The sequence below is a fragment of the Dreissena polymorpha genome, chromosome 1 (genome assembly GCF_020536995.1).
Source record: "Dreissena polymorpha isolate Duluth1 chromosome 1, UMN_Dpol_1.0, whole genome shotgun sequence".
Lineage (NCBI taxonomy): Eukaryota > Metazoa > Mollusca > Bivalvia > Myida > Dreissenidae > Dreissena > Dreissena polymorpha.
Window position 1 is genome coordinate 53,165,145 of NC_068355.1, and position 19,934 is coordinate 53,185,078.

Below are 19,934 nucleotides of genomic sequence, written 5' to 3' on the forward strand. Positions count from 1 at the left end.
AATTTCCACTTTAAAACCCAGCACTGCCAGTTTTTATTCATCATTAAAATTAAAAGCGCAGACGTTCTCCGAGGAAGAATTACAGGATTTCATATTTTCGCATGTTTAACATGAAATCCACGAGAACTTTTAATTTGTTGCTAGAAAATTACATTGTCAGAAAAATATAGTGCTACGCAACCCATGCTCCGTATCATAATGATGCTACCTACTGTTGAATACAAAATTAAGCTTTCCAATGACCTGGATTATTGATTGCACAATAGCAAAATGGCAGCCATTTTTGGTCGATTTGCAAGTTTTTGGTCTTTAATTCTTTTTTCTCCGTTCACGAAATATTTTTCAGTATCATTATTTATAAACTTTTAGGATTGTGCATCCGCAGGGGGCATATAGAGCAAATATTTGCGTACCCTGTAATTTCTATGCGTACAGGACGCAGACCTAAAATTATTCCTGGACAAACACAGTTGTTTCACGCAACACATCATTGAGATATTATCATTATTTGTACAAATGTATTTCCAAATCCCATTATTCACAACAAGTTATTGGCAATAAAAAGAATATGCACTAACTCCAAGTGTCCACTGTGACCTTGGCCTTAAAGCAAAGGAGATGGTTGTGAGCAAGACATGAAATGTCCCACACAAACAAACACATGCACACACAGACAGGGGTCACTCTAAATGCCCTTCAGCTATTATCATGGAAAGATACAAAAAAATTCTTCTAAAACAAGATGCGTTTGTGAAACACAATGTCCCCCTATATGATGTTTGACCTTGAAGGATGACCTTGACCTTGTGAAGGATGACCTTGACCTTTCACCACTCAAAATGTGCAGCTCCATGAGATACACATGCATGCCAAGTATCAAGTTGCTATCTTCAATATTACAAAAGAATTAATAAAATAAGCGATTTGGGCCACATATATTTGACCTCTGACCTTGAAGGATGACCTTGACCTTGACCGTTCACCACTCAAAATATGCAGCTCCATGAGATGCACATGCATGCCAAATATCAAGTTGCTATCTTCAATATTGCAAAAGTCTTTATAAAATAAGCGATTTGGGCCACATATATTTGACCTCTGACCTTGAAGGATGACCTTGACCTTGACCTTTCACCACTCAAAATGTGCAGCTCCATGAGATACACATGCATGCCAAATATCAAGTTGCTATCTTCAATATTGCAAAAGTATTCATAAAATGAGCGATTTTGGCCACATATATTTGACCTCTGACCTTGAAGGATGACCTTGACCTTGACCTTTCACCACTCAAAATGTGCAGCTTCCTGAGATACATATGCATGCCAAATATGAAGTTGCTATCTTCAATATAGCAAATGTTATTGCAAAATGTTAAAGTTGGCGCAAACAGACCAACAGACCAACGGACCAACAGACCAACAGACAGACAGGGCAAAAACAATATGTCCCCCACTACTATAGTGGGGGACATAAAAACAAAACCAAGTTATTCTTCATACAGGCCAAACCATTTCCAAAATGAATACTTTCTTCGTTATAAATGTTATTGAATGGAGAAACCTGTTAACAAATTATTATTTTACAATAGGGCACACCATTCTGCAGGGACTCACCATCAATCCTGACTGCATCTTCATCATGAATTTCTGATTCGCCTCGGCCACCTTCCTCCTGGTTGGTGTCACGGTCTCCAGGTGAGCGATCCCCACGGTCTCCACCACCTGGTCAATGAGCTGCTGTCGTAGCGCCGAGGGCACCTGCTTCACCTCCTCCAGGATTCGCAAGACATCAATCTCATTCGCGTTGTCATCAGGTTCGGGGAAATGCATGGCCATCATGTCTGTCAGAGTTAAAATTTGTTTACCAATTAAAAAGATATTGTTTGCAATGTTAGAAGTAACAAGAATATCAGTGAAACTGATGGATGCTCCCCGATGATGTGCTTTGTCAATCAATTTGTTAATTGTGTAACCACCTAAAAAAAATCTATTATAAGCCTCGGTGACCTTGACCTTGACCCCAGTGACCTCAAACCTCATCAAAAGGTAGAGGTCCATGCAAGGTACCTACATGCCAAATATGTAAGAGATCGGTAAAATATTAAAGGCGCTATGAGAAACTGTAACGAAAGTGTGACGAAAAGTGTGCGGGGAGCATATAAATGTTATTGGAGCATTGACAAATTTTTTAATTTAATTTCAAAATTTTCAATTAAAATTCGTATTTACATGATCATCAAGTAATGATTCAACTCTAACATTGATAGCAAATTCTCCACTGCTTATGCACAACTTCATAAGATTACTTATAGAATTACTAACAAGTTACAACAAGCCATCAAACAGAGGTTACCAACAATTCTTTATTTGATAAAGTAACTTCGTATACACATAGCTGTTCCAAAAAAATTCCATAGCATTACCATTTAATAATCATTTACACCCAGAGCATGTGTAGTATTTCAGTATTACACAGATAAGTAGAGTAATAACAAGAGATGTGTCTGTCAGAAACACAATGCCCCCTACTGCGCCGCATTGAAATAAAATTTCTATTTATCATTTGGCAGGTATAGAAATCATCTCCCTTTAAAGGTTATTACTTCCCTTGAATTTTGTATAATCGAATCGGGTGGGGGGGGGGGTGGGAGGTGGGGGGGGGGTGGGGGGTGAGGGGGGGGTGGGGAGGGTCTCACAGTCAATTATGACCATGTCAGACATCACTGACAACCAAGGCCTGTGGTTTAAAAGAGATCATAGCCAGAATTGATCATATATCTATGGACATAAGGCCACAGGTATGTAATGAACATCAAAGAAATTATAATTATATCATTAAAAAAAACCTTTGACAAATCAATCATTTGGGTTATAAATAATCAAAATAATAAATCTGTACAGTAACTGTGAAAAGAACTTCAATTATTGGTAAGGAAATATATAATATGAGATTTATAATTATATAAATTACTTCCCTTGAAAATAATTGTCTGTAACAAATGTCTATTTTTAGTAGCAAATAATTAAAAGCCATTGCCGTGACTGTAGATTCACCACTCAAAATGTGCAGCTCCATGAGATACACATGCATGCCAAATATATCACAGTTTTTTTTTCCACTTTTTGGGAAGATAGCCCATGGCTTTGGAATTAGGAATTTTATCGGAATTTTCATGAAATTGGGAAAATAAATTCATTAGCCTTTTTTTCCACACAAAAAGTCCACTGATTAGGGAAATACTAAATTTGATATAACCCTTTATAATCATTCAAATTAAAAGAACAAAATCATATAATACTTTTTTAGATGTAATTGAATTAAAATTGAGATAAAATACACATTAGACTTCTTTCTAAAAAAAAAAAAAAAAAAAAAAAAAAATTTTTTTTTTTTTTTGGAAAAATCGGAATTTTTTGCCACATTTTGGGAAAAAAGTATACTTTTTGGGATTGGGAACATAGCCAAATTTCGGCTATAAAATCGGGCCAAAAAAAACCCTGTATAAAGTGGCTTTGTTCAATATTGGATATATATTTTCTCCCTTTTTAAAGCTTATCGTAATTACTCTATGTTTTCGGACACTCTAAGTTTTTGGACACCCCCTTTTTAGCAAAAATAATTATTTTTCATGACTCTTAATTTTCGGACACACGAGTTTTTGTCCATAATTAATGTCTCTAAGTTTTCGGACAGTATATTTTACAGCTATATTTTACCAAATTTCAGTCCTGTTTTCGATATTTAATGACACTTCAATCATGGGGTTTTACAACCAGAATAACATCGTAAAACATGGCAGGTGCATGCCTGAGAGCAACGGACCATTACATTTGCGTAATTGGGTAAATAACCTTGTTAACCGGTATTAAACAATGGTTTCGCCTGATAGCATACCGGGTGAGCATTATGACAATTACCTAGTGCCAATTAACAGTTCAGTTATCTACCGTAATGGTACTACCCCTTCTCAGTAAAATAACTGTGACAAATACTAAACGCTTCAAAGTGTGATTCACCCAAGTTTTACGAACAACGGAAGGTGTTCGACAACAACTATCGGAAATGAACAAACAAAGAATTCATAGTTTGCTCTTTAATTGCGTTAATTACAGGTTCATACTAGCGAGTATCGGTACATCACATGCTCATCTTTGAACTCAATGGTCAAAGTACAACCTTGTAGTAACTTTCTGTCAAATAAATCAAGCATTTAAAATTATTTAAAATGGATTGCAAACATATTTAACTGTAATTTATACTATTCGGCATGGTATTTTACAAGCGCGTGCTATTACTGGTAGTCGTAGATACAATTGACGCTATTTTCGGACAGTACAATTTTCTACTCTAAGTAATGGGACACCTGAATTTTGTGAATATTTTTCGAATCTAAGTTTTCGGACACAAAAATATTAATTATTTTTAAGTGTCCGAAAACATTGAGTTATTACAGTATTACTTCCCTTAAATCTGTATTTATTACCGTAGACTGTAAAGGATGACCTTGACCTTTTACCACAATGTGTTTGTCAGAAACACAATGCCTCCTACTGCACCGCTTTGATTTATTTAACAAAAATATATACGTGGGCAGGTCAGATAAATATGTCCATTTAAAGATAATTACTTCCCTTGACTTTGTTTTTTCAACCCTAGACCTTGAAGGATGATGTTCACCGTAAAATTTTACCACTCAAAATGTGCAGCTCCATGAGATACACATGCATGCCAAATATTTAGGTGCTATCTTCAATATTTAAAAAGTTATGGCAGTCTTCGAAATTAGCACACGCCCGATTGCCCGTGGCAAGTAATATTACTGCCGGGCACATACAAAAATTCACGTTTGTTGCCCGCCGGGCATGTAAATTATTGAAGCCAATTGACAGTTTATAAAAAAAAATCGTAAGCGGTTCTTGATATTTGCAGATCTATTTTTCAATTTTGCGAACAAACACCTAGCCGTAAGTTGTAAAACAATGAAATTCGATTGGTTTAACAACACACACCTGCTTGCACACGTCATCGTTATTGTTTTTGACCGATGCAGTTCGGTCACATTTGGTTCTTATCGACGGTTTCTCTAGACATTAATCGAGAAGATGCTTTTTGAACCGATCATTTCAATCAAGTAATACGCTTCCGTTTTTGTCAATGTAAACAAATGTCATTGTCGACATAGAGGCTATGCAGTATCTTAGGTATGTTGATTGGGCTAAGCCCAATAAAGCACTTCCAAAATAGAAAATTGACAATGATTTAGAGAAAAAGGAAGCCAAGAAATGGTACGAGGACACCAGAGAACGCTCTTTTCAAGAGCACTGGTGTAACGATCGACCGTCTTAATTCTAGTGACTGATAATGATTAGATGTAGTTGTATGTGAGTTAAAATGTTGTGATTTGTTATAATTTTGGTTAAAAAAGTTTGGGCATGTAAAAAATATGTTGGGCATGTAAAAATTCTTAAGTAACTGGCCCGACTGGCATGTAACTTTTCAAAGCTAATTTCGAAGGCTGTTATGGCCAATGTTAAAGTTTTTTTTCGCACGGACAGACAGACATACTGACTGACGGACAGTTCAACTGCTATATGCCACCCTACCAGAGGCATAAAAATATACTATTAATTGCCAATGTCAATTGTTTTAATACCACAATATTCTTTATCAACAAATAAATACAATTTGTAAGAAATGTCAACTAAATTAGACCTAAGAAAAACAGGACATAATCAGGGCAGGACAACAACTGACGATAATCATTTACAGTCATAAATCCCCCAATCATGCTAATAACTGCACTTCACCATGTATTATGGATTGTTGAATACAACCCCAATTTCATTTTAAATTTTTTTTTCACATAATAAAAAGATGAAACTTATTCTGCATTAGAACAATGGCGGCTATTCAACAGTTTGCTTAATTTTTTTTATCCCCCATTTTGGGTGCGCATTAGACATGGTTGCGCGTAATACAGTACATACCTGGCATCATGGCCATGCCTCCCTCCATCATCATGGCCGGATCCATGTTTTTCATCATTTCCATCATGTCCGGCATCATGCGCAGGGTCTCCGGCGACAGCTCCGACATCATGTACATGGGCGAGGCCGACCTAGACATGCCTGGGAAACCCCCCATCATGTTGTCCATCATCGAATACTGGCTGTTGTCCAGTTCCGGTACTTCCTGTTTTATCTCCGTCACATTCTTTAGAAGCTCGGTTGGCGAGAACAGACCGTAGTCAATTGTTGTCGCTGGCGTTAATGTCAGGTTATCGGTTTTGAAATTGTCTTTGGTGTCTGAACTGTCCGAGTCAAGTCTGAAATTGTCCAGAGTGTCCTCAATTATTCCTACTTTAGTGTCTATACTCTGTCGGTTCCTATTCATGACGCTTGTCGGATCGCCCGGCGACCCCGACGGCCCAGGACTGCTGGTCACACTTGATGTGTTCCCGGACTCAGAACTGGTTTTACCGTTATGCTGTGCATTCTTATTGTTTTTCTGATTTTCATTGGTGTTGTTGTTTCGCTGGTGCTCGCGGAAGCTATGCTGGGCCGCCTGTAAGAACGCCTGCATGAGTTCCGACTTGAACGTGCCATTCTGCTGCAGTAACTTCTGTAGCTCGGCCATTCTCAACTTGTAGAGTTCTGCAGGGGATGTCGGGTATGGAGCAATAGGCACATTGGTATCTCGCTTTGGTTCGCCGCTTGAGTCTTTCAAACGCTTAGGTCTTCGCCCTAACCGTGACGCTTAAAATATACGAAATATACATAAAAAATATATAATGCAATACATTTGATGTTTTATGTAATATAAATTGTATAATTGTTATTTTATAATGCCACCCTATGTAAATAGCATTTAAGTTAAAATTGACTTGCATGACTTGCCTGAAATCATGCTTTTTACATAACTGGTACCTGGAGCCAAATATATTATTTTTACTGGTACCTGGAGCCAAATATATTATTTTTACTGGTACCTGGAACCAAATATATTATTTTTACTGGTACCTGGAGCCAAATATATTATTTTTACTGGTACCTGGAGCCAAATATATTTTTTTTACTGGTACCTGGAGCCAAATCTATTATATGCTTGATTCATAATCAAAACATAAACATTTCATGCTTTAAAGGCTCTATAAAGGTGAAGATCCGTAATTATTTACCGATTTTTAAATATTTTTTTCTGTATTTTATATATAAAGGTTATCAAAAAACAATATGTATATGCTATTGGACATTACCATAAAAATATGAGCAATACAACTTGTTTTGAGCTCAAAATACAGTGTCCTCCAAGTCAATCGTGTTTACAAACAATCAGTTTATTTACATCGCTGTTTACTCGGGAAAGTGAAAGTGACTCAGGTCACCAAAAATATATCGTTGATTTTCAATGTTTTCCGGTATCACTCACAAAGTATGTCTCTTCTTATAATGGTCAAAACGTTTGTAGTGATCTAATTAGTTACCTTTTGCTGGTAAAAAGTTGTTTTTAATAGAATTAACAGTGAATGTTATTTTGGCTATTTTAAGCATACGTCACCGCTTTGGGGCTACACATCACGTTAGTTGCAAAGTTGTAAACATTTCTTCCAATTATTAAACGGGTATATCTTCAATACTTCTTGACAACGTTGCACCTAAGCTGTGTTATTAGGATTTTTTATGCAAAAGTAACTGAAATCCGGTAAAAATTAGGCAAGTTTATATGCATAATAATTGGATTTGTCACCTTTATAGGGCCTTTAAAGCAAGTTAAATATTCAACCATCAAAGATGTATATTTTCAATTAAAGCATAGCAGAATTACTAACCCAAAGACAGATATTGTTAAAGAATCATAAGAGTTGCAGACCAATATAAAACATCACTGGCAGTGATTTTTTTTCACCATTTTAGAATTGGAGCCTGAGGTCCCTATTGATTGGCAAAAATTGCGTCCTTTTGACTAAAATTGGGAAATTCATGTTATTGATTTTATGCCAAAAAATACTTTAAAATTGATACTAAGTGATTTAAATATGATATTTTCTAAGGTTCAAGTTATGGAGCAGGATTTTGAGAAGAATGACATGACTGTTTAGACTTATAAAAAAAAATAATCTTTTTTTAAACCTTCAATTGTTAATTTTCAGGTCCCATTTGGGAGAAATAATAATATTTTTTTCATTGGGGATGGGTCACCCAACCGGACCCAAATTTGAACAAAAAAAATAACGCTGACTGGCACAATAAAAATAAATAAAATTTACAACTGGCTTAAGATACCTGTCTGTTTGACAGTTGCAAAATTTAACAGTCAACACTCACTGACTTAAATAATGCTAATCTAGTAGTCAGTATATAGGTCTGAGACAGGTAATTGCAAAGAGCATAGTACGATCAATACAGCTGACTGACCAACTTAACTATTAGCCGAACAGAAAATTTGTTGAACCCTTTACCTGACATACATACGTATTTTGACGCATATGTAGCCCCTTAACAAGAGCTGTGTTTGTGAAACACAATGCACCTTATTGAGATTTGAAGCCATATATTTGACCTTTGATCTTGAAGGATGACCTTGACCTTTCACCACTCAAAATATGCAGCTCCATGACATGCCCATGCATGCCAAGTATCAAGTTGCTTTCTTCAATATTGCAGAAGTTATGACCAAGGTTAAAGTTTTGGGACAGACACACACACACATACAATGACAGACAGACCAAAAACAATAAACCCCCAATCATTCGATCCGAGGGCATTAAAAGTAACATTTAATTAAATACCAAATTTAAGTTTTAAAGGCTTCATTTCCAACCCTCAGTTACTGATGAGCAGCAAACTGCATAAAACCTGAAAAGACTGCTAGTTACTCGCAGGCTGTTCAGGTTTTATGTTGGTTTAAAAGACATTTTCACTTTGCTTATTATGGGGAAAAGGGTTCAAGTCAACTTTCAGTACACCAAAGTGGCTTTCCCATGGATTGGTATCAGTTCTGATTTATTGGGTTATGCTGCCATTTGCTATACATATCATGTCTGACAAAATGTGTTCACAGAAACATGGGAATTACCTATAGGCATAATATTGATGGATGATTGAAAAGTGATAATTAGAGGAAAACAATGTTCACTCAGGCCTTTTTCTGTCTATTTTGGGAAAAAGTACCTAGCAAAATTGGGATTTTTCAAGACGTGAAATCTTCCAAATTGGGAAGAATTTTCATCGACAAAAGCATTATTTGGGAAATTATTTTTCAGATTTTTTCTTATTAAATCTAATGTTTTCATGCACAGGTATTGCCCAAAAATGCTAAGAAACGTATGTAACTGTTTTGTTTAACCATGCAACAGTCATTAACGATTGTCCACTGCTAAGGTTAGTGTGTGTTTGATAAAAAAAAACAGGCTTTGTTATGCTTGAAGTTCAAATAAAATACATAGCTCGATAAGTCATTAAGGATTTTTTTTATGAATATTCAGTTTGTGTGTGCATTTTGAGTCATTTTTTTGTATTTTACTCTGATAGTACTTAGAATGATGCGATTTCCGCATTTTTTTCACCCTAAGTTATTCTTTTGAACCACAGTAACATTGAAAGTGAAACCAGTCCACACTTATTTACCTCAGACCATCGATATCGATTCTCAACCAATTTAAAATAATTAATGCGTACACATGGTTATCACTTATTGTATACATACGTGATAATTCTGAATAATCCAGCACTTAAATATTTAAAAGCTAATTCTGATCGAAAATGACCGTAAATGTGTCTTAAGAAATTCATTGACACAAGCGGCCGCCATTTTGTCTGAAGTGTCAAGATCGCAAAATTGCATTATGGAACACTCAATATGATGACGTTCTATGCGGAATTCAAATCGGCACCCTAAAATACAGCGCCCGATTATTTAGAACACGGTACCTACTGGGAAACGCATTTTTCGGCTTCCATTATTTCGGTCGGAAATTAGGATTTTTTTTGATAATTTGGAAAAAACATCCATATTTGGAATAGGGAATGGGTCCGACTATCGGACACGTGAGATAGGCAGAAAAAGGCCTGACACTAATGAATACAAGTTAAAAGAAACATTTCTATTAGACTTTTATTGACCTTTTACTTTCCATAAATTGCAGGCTTTAAATGAAATAAATAACAAAGATGATATTGGTATGAGAATATAGCAGCCATGGTTTTTACCCATTAGATGCCAATCTCAGAATTATTCCTTAAAACTGACATATATCACTAGAAAAAAATGGTACACTTCCCAAACATCAGCTGTTCAAAACCATGAGGTATTCATTTAGAGATATGAAACAATTATCAGGAACATGCCTCCTAAATTAAAACTTTTTCCAGGTACATCCTTGACTGAGACAAACAAATAATTGCTGCTTAGTGGAAACACCTGAGCATTTTTATGTTATTGAGACCCTACATGTAGTATAGACCGTTCCAGAATTTAGTCATTACCCAATTATCTCCCCTGAATACTCTCCGCGTCCGCCATTACACTGCTGCTTACAACCGGTAACATATATAAGAGAGCACCGATTATTCAACGGATGAATTTCTTTCTAAATTCTAAGGCCGTCATGACATGACCTTGGTTGTATGAAATAAAGTTTTTTCTGCCAGGGGAGATGTTACGCTAGTGTTATGACGGAAAAATGTTTTGAAAACATGCATTTTTAGGTATTTGTCTAAGAAAACTAACACATTTACACATAAAAAAAAGCATTTAATTAAATATTTTTCATTTGATTATTTGCACCAATCTTAAAATCGTGTAAGCCTTTGCATTCCAGTGTTTAAATGCCCCTTTGTTCTGCATTATCCAATTATCTTGTTTGATCAGATATTGTCCAGACTTAACTAACAACATGGTGTCATAAACCACACTGGGTGGTATGGAAGGGTATTTAGGTAAAAATTACATCATTCGTGGTGAATATTTACATTATGACTGATGCTTTTTCTAATATGCTTCACGAAAATTCCAGCATGCTTGTTGTCTATTCGTTTATACTTGATGATTGTTGCATTACATTACATCATTCATGATGAATATTTACATTATGCGTGGTGTTTATTCTAACATGCTTCATGACAATTCTAACATGCTTTTTCTTTTCTGTTATACTTGATAATTGTTGCAATATGCTTGGTGTTTATCCAATGTGTGTGTGTTCATTATTCCAGAAACGAGTCATAATCGGCTTTGCCACTAAGCGTCATTAACAACGGCAGTTAGAAACAGGCAGTAAGCAGAATGCAACTAAGCAGAATGCAAGTTACCAAATTATGACAACAGGTGGCGCACGTTTATTTTCTGTATGTTGAATACATTACTTTTCCGAAAAAAGCGAAAACATCTGAATCATTTTCACTAGTATACTGAATAAGCTAAATTAGTTCCCTTTGTTATATAATCTCCAATGAACTAAATACGTTTATTATTGCCATTAAGACCAGTAGGCCTACACAATAAATTGACTGCCGTGAATATTTTTGATATTTGTAAGTTGCAGTTGACACTCAAGAAAATATACATGTATTTTATTTAGGACATAACGGGGCTGATGTGTTGGAAGTCACAGTGGCCCATCCCTAGTCCAAATAATTACAGTAGACGTAATCTACCGATGTTCATTGTATATCGACCTCATATTTATGAAGTAGCCCAGACCCCCATTGCCACAGAACTGCGTGTGTTACTTTCAGATTTCTCTAGTTTGTTTACCATGCTCGTGTCTAGAACAACTATTGTACCCCTCGTTGAGAAAACAACTACTTCTACTATTAAAATATCATAGAACATAATTTTCAATCAATTTGGAAAAAATAAATAAAACAAATTAATATAAACAGGTCTGTCATAAACGTTGCCGTCGCTCTCAGGTTACCAGAAAAATTCCCACGCACGGATTTCAACCGTCATTGTTTACAATCAATTAAGTGCATAAGTACTGGAATTGGTGTAGTCTTTTTTAAAGGTGTATGTCCAGCCCGTGTGCCGGGAGAACAGGGCTTTATGTATTTTTTTGTTAAGCTCTGTAATATTTATATCCAATCTGTATGAAAAAAATGTCGGTGAACATTAATCCGTTGTTTATTTTTGAAAATATTGAGGCGTTCACTAATTATGGATCTAAAACGGAGCATTAATCCGCATTAAAAAAAACACCGGGCATATTGCATATAAGATCGGAGACATGAAATTATTTAGAAAGAATACATTAAAAGGTTCAATTCTACACGAGCAAGTCTCCCTGCGCATGATTACGCTCTTACTGCTCGTATATATTTGACTCTTATGAATCTTGGCCAGTACCTAGTGTTTTATTTTGCTTAATCTAAATTATGTCATACATATATATGTACTTTAAGCAGCTGCTGACCAACAGCTCTTTCATATGTGAAAGAGATCGACACGAAATATCTACCCATCTATAATAAAGTTTATATGTGCACTTCAATATTAGTTTTATAGCATTTTATGTGGTGCAATATAAGTGTAGTCTAATAAATTTGAAATTATATAATGGATATCTTCTCAACATACATGCAGAGTTCCAGATAACTTTTTCAGCAAAATCTTGGTTTACACTCTATAAGAAAATCCAGCCTTAAAGTCTATTATTAATTTCATTTTTCAGGTTAGTATAATTTTTGGCACATCAGCATTTAGGGTTTATAGTCTAAGAAGAGCTCATGACAATTGCCGGGTTACAACAGACTTTTTGCGATAAAAGGACCAGATAATGGAAAATGTTTGGCTTTTCGACTGTTTTAAAGATGGTCTGTTATTCATAATAACGTTAAAGAGCTGTTGATTTCATAATTGTAATGAGGGCCTAGACGAGTGGGAACTCATTGATGAAATGTTTACATTATATGCATTGATATTGAGTTTTACGCATGATCACAAATTTTGAATTCTTATTTTATTTGTCCAATGTGTAACCATACGCACAGAATTTAAGTCTACTTTTTTTACTAAATTTAATTCATTTTTTTACGACTCTAAGTGTCTTATCTGGAGCTCTGCATACATGCATTAGTAGCATATATTGAAATATATCAATAGTCTAGTCATTAACAAAAAAAAGTTACGTCCACAAATACGCGGTTAACTTGGGTTTAGTAGCAAATATCACACAAAGCAACTTCTGCTATAACAAACAATTTCCGTTAAACCCCGTAAATTACCGAAGTCGTCCGTAGCATATCGGAACGACTGTCAATTGACATCAATGTATAACGCATGATTGTATGTTGCTTTGTGCTTGGGTGAAACTCACGTCTTGCCATCGCGTTAATGTATTCAACGCATCAATATTTGATTCCATTATGCACTGCGCATATTGCACAAGTCTCTCTGCACAAACCAACGTACAAATACCCAACATGCAATTTACGAACAAGAATGTTGCATCTGTACACATGCATGATACCATTAAGAAGAATGTAAATAGACATTGGTCATCAGGCAAGATGTAAGCATCATCAAGCATAACAAGATGCGTTTGTGAAACACAATGTCCCCCTATATGACGTTTGACCTTGTAGGATGACCTTGACCTTGTAGGATGACCTTGACCCTTCACCACTCAAAATGTGCAGCTCCATGAGATACACTTGCATTTCAAATATAAAATTGCTAGCTTCAATATTGCAGAAGTGACATTACATGAGCAATTTTGACCCATATATTTGACCTTGAAGGATGACCTTGACCTTGACCTTTCACCACTAAAAATGTGCAGCTCCATGAGATACACATGCATGCCAAATATCAAGTTGCTATCTTCAAGATTGCCAAAGTATTCAGAAAATTAGCGATTTGGGCCACATATTTTTGACCTCTGACCTTGAAGGATGACCTTGACCTTTCACCACTCTAAATGTGCAGCCCCATGAGATACACATGCATGCCAAATATCAAGTTGCTATCTTCAATATTGCAAAAGAACTCATAAAATGAGCGATTTTGGCCACATATATTTGACATCTGACCTTGAAGGATGACCTTGACCTTGACCTTTCACCACTCAAAATGTGCAGCTCCATGAGATACACATGCATGCCAAATATCAAGTTGCTATCTTGAATATTGAAATACTGCAAAAGTGTACATTAAATGAGCGATTTTGACCCATATATTTGACCTTTGACCTTGAAGGATGACCTTGACCTTTCACCACTCAAAATGTGCAGCTCCATGAGATACATATGCATGCCAAATATCAAGTTGCTATCTTCAATATTGCAAAAGTTATTGCAAATGTTAAAGTTGGCGCAAACCAACCAACAGACCAACCAACCAACAGACCAACAGACAGGGCAAAAACAATATGTCCCCCACTACTATAGTGGGGGACATAAAAAGGTGTCTACATACAAATTGAAAGTACCATCAAGAATCATGACACAGTCACAAAGAAGAGTGTAATTTTTACCTAAATACCCTTCCATAGGGTGGCAGATGACAGTCTGGTTATTAAACACGATTGATGATGCCACCATGTCTCCTTTTTCTGGTAGTATTTAGCAGTCATTTGGTTGGATAATTTACCCCAGACATACTTAACAGTTGCGTACATTAGATATGTTACGTATTGTACAAATTAAAAGTTATGTCCAATATAAAATATCAGAAATTGTACACCGTAAAGATACTAGCCCATTTAATTTATGAAAAAATAAAGCATTTAATAATTATAAAATTTACGTAAAAATATTTAACGTATTTAGCGGGTATCGCTCAATTAAAACTACGTCATTCCGTATGAAGATTTAATGTTACGGCATGCACGAACGGCATCATAAAAACAAGAAATTACATTTGACACCAACAGAGGTAAACAATGTTTAAAAAAAATATGTATATAAATATATGTGTGTTAAAAAGTTAAATATTTGACAATTATACTCACTAGTAACGAGCTTTCAATATACATGAGTTCACCGTTCAATTTGCATAATGTGAAGTTGTGTTTTTCAGTTTATGTTAATATTCCTCAATAGCGTCATTCTTTGTACAAAACCCATCAAATTAAAATTACATGTAAATACCGGCATGCACTTCACTTTTAATAGGGCTAATTGTAGTACATTTATTTCCATTGCACTCCTTAAACTTTCTATCACTCATTTGTTTATCACACTAGCGAACTCATGCCATTGGATGTATTACTATTGTAATTTCTTGAAGCTTTTCTGCAAAAAAAACAATACGGCTTATGCATAGAGCTCTTTGTTGTGTCAAATTGTCGGCTTTTCAGTCTTCAGATAATCTTTACTTTGATGCTAATGCCGTGTTTTTTTTAAAGATGCAAATAAATGTATTAATAAATTCGTTTTGCAATAAATAATATATTTTTGAAATATTATTAAGTGTTTTTTCTGAGTTTGTTTTCGATAAATTGACTAAACAAGTGTCGTAATCCATATGTTTTGCGTTACTGCAAAGACCTATAAAATACATTTTTTAGTATTTTTAGCTGAACAGCTGTTAAAGGATTTCAAGATGAAAATCTATTCAACTAGATATATTCACATTCTCTTCATTATAATTCCGTATAATCACCTAAAAGATCTTCAAGATCAATATCACTCTCTCGTGATAAAGTTTTTTTTTTTACGTGACATAATTCCAGTTCACAAAATTTAATTTAAATCCAAACAACAATTTTTTTTTTATCTCTGATTTCAATTAGAATAAGAAAAATAATGGAAGGCGTATCAAAAATATCATACTTAATATAATATGCTATGATTTTAGAAAAAAGAGTTTTACCAATTAAGACCACTTACAAACAATTAGCGGTAATTAATTTCGCGAGAATCTTTAATAACTATTAATTAAAATATAATCTGCTTGATGTTGCGGCTATTAAAATCAACGCAACAATACGTACGTGCGTGAATTGTGTAACAAGTTAAAAGTAAAATGTCTAATCAAAGACATTATATGAGCGACTGAACCGGCAAATTTTCGCCGATGATTACCACTTGATCACACACACAAAATAAATACAGGAAAGCATTTTATTTGTAACAATCAATGTCAACTTCAAACAATCGTTTTAACAACAAAAATGTGATAATCGTCTGAAAATCATTCATTAAGTAATTTATTTATCCGACATCTGCGAAGCCGGTATTCTCTACATCTTTGGCTTTTGGAATCGCAGACTCGCACAATTTAGCAGAAATGTAATGGCGGACAGTCACGTGATTGACAATATGGTGGCAGTCAATTTATCGATTCTGGAACGGTCTATTTATAACCAGGTGTACTTAGTAGATAATGCTATTTTCTTGCCAGACAGGTCTGTCAAAGATTGAATGTGAATAAGAGTGAAAACCTTAGTTTAATAACAGCACACTTAACCTTAGCCCAACAGGCCACAAATTGAATCCAAACAATATTACAACTTCGTGGTATTGTGGCAAAATATTGTGCTCAATCTTGCTAAAAGGTATATGTTGTGCATATGCAGTTGTTCATGGTGAATCCTTTATGCCTTTGGTGACAATTTCACACTTAGTGTGACAGTGACAGTGACATTCGACCTAGTGACCCCAATTCAATATGGGCATCTACTGTCCAACACCAATGCACATGGGAAATATCAAGCCAAACGGTCCCTCTGTACACAAGTTATTGATCGGAAAATTATTTTTCACTCTTAGTGTGACAGTGACTTTGACCTTTGACCTAGTGACCCTTATAATTTCAATAGGGGTCATCTACTGGCAAAAGGCAATGCACATGGAAATTATCAAGCCAATTGGTCAATCCTTTTACATTTTTTTATCAGAAACAAACTGGTTTACGGACAGACTGACATCCAGCAAAACAATATTCCCCCTCTAATTAAAAGTGGGGAATAATTTAAACAATTTACAATTGACCACAGCGCCAGCTGTCAATCAAACTTACGTAATAATCAATCAGATTTCGTTTATTGTTGCCACATGGTCCGACAAACAAAGACTGTCGGAGGAATGGAATAAGCCATTTATGAATACACAACTTAGTGGCCGGAACAATTGCTTATTTGGCGACTGGTCAATTGGGAAGCCTTTCTTTAAAATAGCCTTTGTTTCTTAATTAATAAATATCAGCTGATAATGTGCAATCTTATTTTGTTTATGACTGTAAATTAATACATGGATTAATAACTTAATTATTTATAAACATTTTCATTTTCAGAGCAAAACTCCAAAATGTGCGCTTGTGAATTCAAATCATTCTACAAAAGTGCACTGATCTCCCATAACAACATCAAGCATAGCAGTCCTTCATGAACACTTTATTCAAGTCTATTTAACTACAAGTTGTAATTTTCCCATGCCATTTAAATGTCACAGTGTTTACAAAAAAATGTTTGACTGTTAATATGAAAACATAACACATGTGTAAACAAGGGCTGTTTGTAAAACATGCATGCCCCCCTATATGGGCTTTAAGTTGTAGTAGCAGCCATTGTGTGAATACGTTTTTGTCACTGGTGGTGGTGGTGGTGGGTGGGTGGGTGGGTGGGTGGGTGGTGGTGGGTGGGTGGGTGGGTGTGGTGGTGGTGGTGGGGGAAGAAATAGTAGTAGTAGTAGTAGTAGTAGTAGTAGTAGTAGTAGTAGTAGTAGTAGTAGTAGTAGTAGTAGTAGTAGAAGTAGTAGTAGTAGTAGTAGTAGTAGTAGTAGTAGTAGTAGTAGAGTAGTAGTAGTACAAGTAGTAGTAGTAGTAGTAGTAGTAGTAGTAGTAGTAGTAGTAGTAGTAGTAGTAGTAGTAGTAGTAGTAGTAGTAGTAATAGAGTAGTAGTAGGTGATGGTGGTGGTAGCAGAAGAAATAGTAGTAGTAGTAGTAGTAGTAGAGTAGTAGTAGTAGTAGTAGTAGTAGTAGTAGTAGTAGTAGTAGTAGTAGTAGAAGTAGTAGTAGTAGTAGAAGTAGTAGTAGTAGTAGTAGTAGTAGTAGTAGTAGAGCAGTAGTAGAAGTAGTATTAGTAGTAGTAGTAGTAGTAGTAGTAGTAGTAGTAGTAGTAGTAGTAGAGTAGTAGTAGTAGTAGTAGTAGTAGTAGTAGTAGTAGTAGTAGTAGTAGTAGTAGTAGTAGCAGTAGAAGTAGTAGCAGTAGCAGTAGTAGTAGTAGTAGTAGTAGTAGTAGTAGTAGTAGTAGTAGTAGTAGTAGAATAAGTAGTAGTAGTAGTAGTAGTAGCAGCAGCAGCAGCAGCAGCAGCAGTAGCAGTAGTAGTAGCAGTAGTAGTAGTAGTAGTATGCATTACAAAAATGCAGTTAGCCTTACATTTGGTAAAATTTAAATATATTACAAGGGAGGCAAATATGTAACAATAAATGTAAACTTATTGCATTAGTTTCCCCTGTAGTGTATTACCTCCCCTGTCCTGCTTATATTTATATTAATCAACAAAATTAAACATTAACACAATATTTAATATACAAAATATACAAAAAATCTCATATTCTGATAATATTTTTACTGATCCACTGTATTTTACTAAAAGGATGATGTTTCATTGGACTGATAATTATAGATTTAGGATTACAGACCAGTTGCTTCAGTAATATTGTTCAGAGTGTGCCCTGTTGGCCGCGTATGCATTCTTGAATTATCATTCAAAAAACCACTTTACTATTTCGAGTCACCGTGACCTTGACCTTTGACCTAGTGACCTCAAAATCAAAAGGGGTCATCTGCGAGTCATGATCAATGTACCTATGAAGTTTCATGATCCTAGGCCCAAGCGTTCTTGAGTTATCGTATGACACCACCTGGTGGACGGACAGACCGACCGACCGACAGACCGACCGACATGAGCAAATCAATATACCCCCTCTTCTTTGAAGGGGGGCAAAACAAATAAATGTAAATAAATAAATGCACCGAATATCCGAAATATCCGAGATTCGCGGATCCAAACGAGGATTCCCGGATCTAACCGTGATTGGTAAAGTCGGTTTCGAATCCGGATCTTATTTGAGTTAAACCTTTTGTTTGCGTTCATTGTTTCTTTTGCCCTAATACGTTTCGTAAAATTGTTTCTTTCTGTTTTAAAGGCTGACTGGTATGTAGTTTGTCACAATTATCGCTACTTTTTCGACAAAAACATGGTACTACACAGTCTACTTTCGTTTTCGATGGTGCAAAATGGTGCAAAAGAAAAATCGCAATGCACATAAACAATTCAAATCCTCGGTGTGAAAGCATTTTGGGTTTTATCAGCATACTAATTCTGGCATATAAGTGGTCGTTACTAAGTATTTTATTGATACTTATTGCAGATTGCGAGTGATGCGTTTATTGCTTGTTAAAATACAGAGTTATTCATATTATATCTGACTGACATAGATGTGTTTAATATGAAACATTATTATTAATGTTTGTCGTTAAAATGCTTACACTATTTCGTGTATGTGAGATTTTGAGAAATTTGCGGAATCTGGACCCGGGTATAATTTTTTGTTTGAACAACGTAATTCAATTTTGTCATCTACTTAGTATTTGTTTTTGATGTCGTTATTTCTGCTTCCACTATGCTGTTGCGGCTGCAGCTGCATCTACCAATGCTGCTAAAGTAGTATAAATATTAGTAGCTGTAAAGTTTATAATAATAATTAAAGTTAATTACTTTTCTCATAAGACAAATATACGTTCTAGTGTTTCAAAACATAATTTTGGTTATACAATATAAATTATAATTTATTTTGCGTATTTTTACTTTCAAATTAGGATTCAAACCGATATTCGATATCCGAGCCTTTGGATTCGAATTCGGATCCGATTGAAATTTTGGATTTGGTGCAGCACTAATATATATATTATATAATATATATATATTATATAATATATATATATATATATATATATATATATATATATATATCGCGTTCTGAGA

At 35.1% G+C, this 19,934-nt stretch overlaps 1 protein-coding gene across 15 annotated transcripts in view; it reads right to left on the bottom strand.

Annotated features, from left to right (window-relative positions):
* The window catches only part of LOC127881013 (nuclear hormone receptor E75-like), a 165,319-nt gene that overhangs the window by 13,904 nt on the left and 131,481 nt on the right, over window positions 1-19,934 (bottom strand). For all 15 annotated transcript variants that reach the window (XR_008049866.1, XR_008049869.1, XR_008049861.1 and 12 more), the window contains 2 exons: window positions 5,991-6,758; window positions 1,617-1,843 (listed from right to left, as the gene is read on the bottom strand). Coding sequence is in view for 7 of the 15 variants with exons in the window: in XM_052428641.1 (XP_052284601.1) it covers window positions 1,617-1,843; window positions 5,991-6,758 (995 nt within the window). In the remaining 8 variants the exon portion in view is untranslated. The remainder of the gene's footprint in view (window positions 1-1,616; window positions 1,844-5,990; window positions 6,759-19,934) is intronic.